At 33.7% G+C, this 4,864-nt stretch overlaps 1 protein-coding gene across 1 annotated transcript; it reads right to left on the reverse strand.

Moving 5' to 3' along the window:
- Positions 1–883: 883 nt before the first annotated feature.
- On the reverse strand, positions 884–2,041 carry LOC149779601 (uncharacterized). Its single transcript, XM_089938447.1, has one exon. It carries the CDS (start codon positions 2,039–2,041, stop codon positions 884–886), a length of 1,158 nt encoding a protein of 385 aa, XP_089794573.1.
- Positions 2,042–4,864: the final 2,823 nt, after the last annotated feature.

Genomic DNA, 4,864 nt, shown 5'->3' on the forward strand with positions numbered 1-4,864 from the left:
CAGTAACTTCAATATTAAATATTAAGAAATAACAATAATGTCATTTGGTAAGTTATAGAGAAAAACACGAATAGAACATGAATGGCAGACAGCGGTAAAAACATATCTGAATGTTTTTGATATTTTGTTGCAAATTATCGTTCCAGAATAACATACGAGTTCTTGCTACTGTAAATAATCAATCAAATGATAAGAAAACCTTTTGCGCAACATTAATATATATAATTAATAGGCGTTCAGCTTTATTGTCTTCAGGTTACAGAGACCTATCACACCATATCTATGCGCACATACAAAGAATTATTTTTGCAGACTAAGTTACGAGTTACGTCATAGTTCTAGCGACATTTGAAGATTGTTGCAATTGATTGGCGTCTCAACGTAATGTTAAGTCAAAGGATAGCATAGTACAGACATAGCCCTATAATTATCTACATCCCCTAGTGAACATTTTAAAGCGTTTAATTAAAATTTTTGTGCCAACTGTATATTGAATGTACTGTTTAAGCCTACACTTTCATAAAATCGAACACTATCATAAAGATGAAGAGGCAAGATCAACAAAAAATATCCCAAGAATTAAAAATGAATGTTGTACAAGTTGAAAGAAACGGTAAACGATATGGATATAATTACACATAGAGCATTTAGGTAAATACGTATTAAATAAAATAAAAAATACATATATTTTAAAGAAGAATCGCAAGCAAATCACAATCAATTACAAAGCAAAAGAAGGTTCTGTTCGTCTCTTTATAGATTGATTTTCGTGCATGCCATCATAGTCTCCTTCATTCAATGCAAAACCGTTGCGAATTAAAGCAAATAACGCTCAGGAGACACTTACAGTGTTTCACAAAATACCTCATTGGCAAGCAGGGTGTCATTCAGTTCTGTACGAATGTTGACTGGAAGATTCTAAAAACCATTTGAGTTTATTGAACAAACAGTAAAGATTATCAGAAGTTTTTCGCATATACGCGGACGTGACACCAAAGTTACTGCGCGTGAGAATTAACAGTTCACAACGGGACAGAACATATTGCTCTAGCAGGACATTGTAAAACTGTTGGCAGGAATTCCTACCGGTATCTGGTTTATCCACATGGACTATCTTTCCGGGAATTGTGAGGACAATTTCCCCAAACAAGCTTTTCACATTTCTTTTAACATCGTCGGAATCTGAAGCTACATATATACGGTACTTGCTTAAGTCGTTAAATCGTTTCATATAGTTCGTCACAAGAGTTACATTTGGGCGACCCTCTCTTAATACAGTGTCGTTTGGAATGGATGGATTCTGTCCGATACGTATATGAGAACAAACTAATTGTTTGTCCCCACGTTTTTGTAAAACCTCATCGATACTACTTTGCAACTTTTCTTTAGGTTCGAATAAATACTGTAGAACACGCCGAAAGATTCCTGCGGTTGATATGTTGAATATCCATGGCATGTCAGTGCGCGCAACGGGATGCTGCTTAATTTCATCTACCCAGTATTCGTTATTACCAACAAATTCTATTCTTTTATTAAAGACATTATCAATTTTAAAGTTTGGAACACGATCTCTGAATGTCGAGTTATCTACAAGGCGATGCACTGTTATCGTTTTGTTGAGAATTAATTTCTTATGACATAAATGCCAGTCGTAAACATTGGGTTGGAGGTAGTTACTAATGTCACATGGTCTTTCCATTACAATCTGAAATGTCCTATTCGTCAGGATTGAGAGCAGAAATACGGACACAAGGCCTTTCTGCCTATCCCCTAACCCGCCGCACAGTCCTATTTGCCTGCCACAGTAAAAAAACAGAAGATTTTTATTTTCGCAGTCCTTCACACTTGCTCTAAGGTGATTTGAGCTTTCCTGGTGTGAATATTTTGTATCACTTCGGTGGGGCGTCAGTGTTTGAATTTTAGCATCATTTTGTACACGTTTGCTACTTACGTTGTAGACTGTACCTAACTGGACTTCGTTCCGAGTTATATAACTTTCATTGTTGAAGTATCCACTAGGTTCTTTCGTCCATTTCCTCATATTTCTCATATTTTCTTCTCTTCGCAATATAGGCTCACCAAAGTTGAAGACAACGATGGAAAACACCAATATGTATGCCGCTGTAATCAAACACAGAAGGGACACCTGGACAATTTAAACAGGTAAAGAATCTCATTATATGTAATTAGTTTGTAACATTTACAGGTATATCAAATCATCACCCCATACGTAACAATTCTGTAACGACCGTCCTTTACTAGGAAAAATTGCAACATAACAACTCTCATAAAACGGAAGAATTATTGCGACGTATTATTTTATACGTGATACTGAAATATAAATTTCGGGCAACAAGAATGAAGCAAATGTATGCTGCATAATGCAAAATCAAAATTAGGTCTCAAAAAATATATTTCTGGTGAACAGATTGAAGGTGGTCGGGTAAGGAGCCATGAGAGAGTGAAGTGTGATTTTTTTCAGGACCTGATGATATTAAACGTTTGACATATTTTTGACACATATCTAAAGAACACTTCCATTTGAAACCTTTGGATCGTGTGAATGTATGTGTTATGACACTAAGTACGTGACAAAGGAACAGTAAAAGCAAAGCCAACAAGTTTGTAAAATTCAACAAATAATTTATTTACCTAGAGTAGAGAGTAAAGATTTAAAACGAATTAAAATATTGTAAATGAAATCTCAGATAAGCCTAAAAGTTATATATAAAATCAAAACGCATTGAGTGTTCCGAATGAATTTCCGCACAGACTGTGCTTATGTGCCAATAGTCTTGATGTATCACAATGGATAGAATCCGGAATATCCTTAAATGAATTCACAATAATCCCAAAATGGTTATTTGTTCCAAAATTAGTACCTGTTAATTCCCATGATTCTTCTCCAGTTAGATTTGAACGCAACTGTGTATGATTCTAGAGACTGTACTTAAAGTATGAAATGAAATAAGTTTGTTTACCTCAAATTTATATAAAAACCTAAGACACAATAAGATACCCAGGATTTGGTCATTTTTCCACCAAATTCGTGAACAAGTTCTCTTCTAGAATATTCAAAGGCTAGACCTTAAACTAAAATATCAGTCGACAACTTTTTTTGTAACTTACAAACAAAACAAAAAGATGTTATCCCTTCTAGAACCTTCTAAGGTCAAACGGCGATGTCAAAATGTTAACGTTATCTTAAAGAATAGTCTACAACCATTTACAAAAGTTTGAATTACTACTAAGTACGAACACTTCTGGGAATCACTAACAACTTGATATGAACACGGATAGGATAAACTTTCCCTTAATTCGAAACAAAGTTTTACTTTACGATAACTGATAACTAAAGATGATTTTTGTTAAATCGTTAGTTTAAAACAACTTAAACTATCCTTAGAAAAAGAAACAAGAAACATAAAATATTTTGCTCTAAACGAAACAAAAATTATGACAAGGTAAATAGTAGGTATATGTTTTGCCATGTTCACTATCTCTTTCTTCTACAAAATTATCAATTCTGTCGATGTGTGTATGTATGTATGCATCGACACAAGGGTGGATGATTGAATGGAGCAACGCTAGGTTATGGTATGTTCTCGCCCATACTTCAGGTTTCATTTAATACGAACAACGTATACAGTTCAGTACGATTTGATTATCAAGTATAAAATCTGGTCATATTTGCAGACTGTGACATGTTCTTTAAGATTGAAAATAAGAGGCATCGCATAGATGAGGAAAGCAACTCATGAATGTTTTTGAAAGAAAGAAAGTAAGATAGAACATTATATTGAGTTTGAACTGTCCATATCAGGTGTTGCTATCGATATCTATGTGATAACAATCTCTGTAAATTGGACATAAGCTAGTACATGCCATCAATTATTATTGAAAGTACAACAATTATTCACGATGATTTAGTTTTAATCAGTTTCTAGAAATATCAAATTAACAAAACAAAATTTACGATGCTCTAGAGTGGTAGATATAAGAAAGTGATTTATGAGACGTTCATATTCAGAAGTTAAAACTAAACTAGAGAAAGAATAAGACTATTCATAGTAAATTCATATTCATTGTGTGACCAAAAACTTCTACAGTGACATGAAGGTTAACATTCCGTTTCATAGCTCAGTCATAACCTAACTGGTTTACCATCAATGATAAAGACTCTGCCTGGACTATAAAAGGGTGGTGTGAATGCTGCTCTCATTAAAGATTTTTGTGAGTTAAGGTCAAAACCTCGTTCATTTGCAAGGAACAAACAGGAAAAGAACTTTTCTAAAAGTATAAATAATGATGCAAGAAAGCGAATAAAATTCTGCGAATAAAAAGATTCCATATTTAATCGCAAAGAAAATTACAGAGAGATGAATGTAATCAGGCCACTTAATCATTAAAATCTTGATGAGAGTGTAGTCGAATGTTTCAATCCAATATGTTCTAACACAGTCAGGTTATTATAAATCTTTGTTTATCATGAAAAATGAAAGTGATTCAATTTGGAAAAATCAAACTTTCCGTAGGACACTGGTAATGTATATCACAAACATTATATCCAAAATGTTGACCAGAGTATTATGGCCATCTCATTCTACGTTCACGTAAAATATTACCTAAAATTACTATCTCGTACAATCAATATATTTGCATTTAGCACAGTAATATTTAGGTGTAAGTTGTGTAGAGATTAATGGTTGCTCGTGGTGCTGATTATGCATTGATTTGCTGGATTGGGATATTTAACTTCTTGCGGTATTTTCGTCTGCATGTGAGCACTGACGTATTTCCTTACTTTGCCAATTTGCTATTCACATAACAGTTGCTTTCGTTTTTAACTTTTTGTATGATAGTG

This window comes from Sinohyriopsis cumingii, chromosome 17 (assembly GCF_028554795.1).
Source record: "Sinohyriopsis cumingii isolate HCF-2022 chromosome 17, ASM2855479v2, whole genome shotgun sequence".
In the NCBI taxonomy this organism is placed as follows: domain Eukaryota; kingdom Metazoa; phylum Mollusca; class Bivalvia; order Unionida; family Unionidae; genus Sinohyriopsis; species Sinohyriopsis cumingii.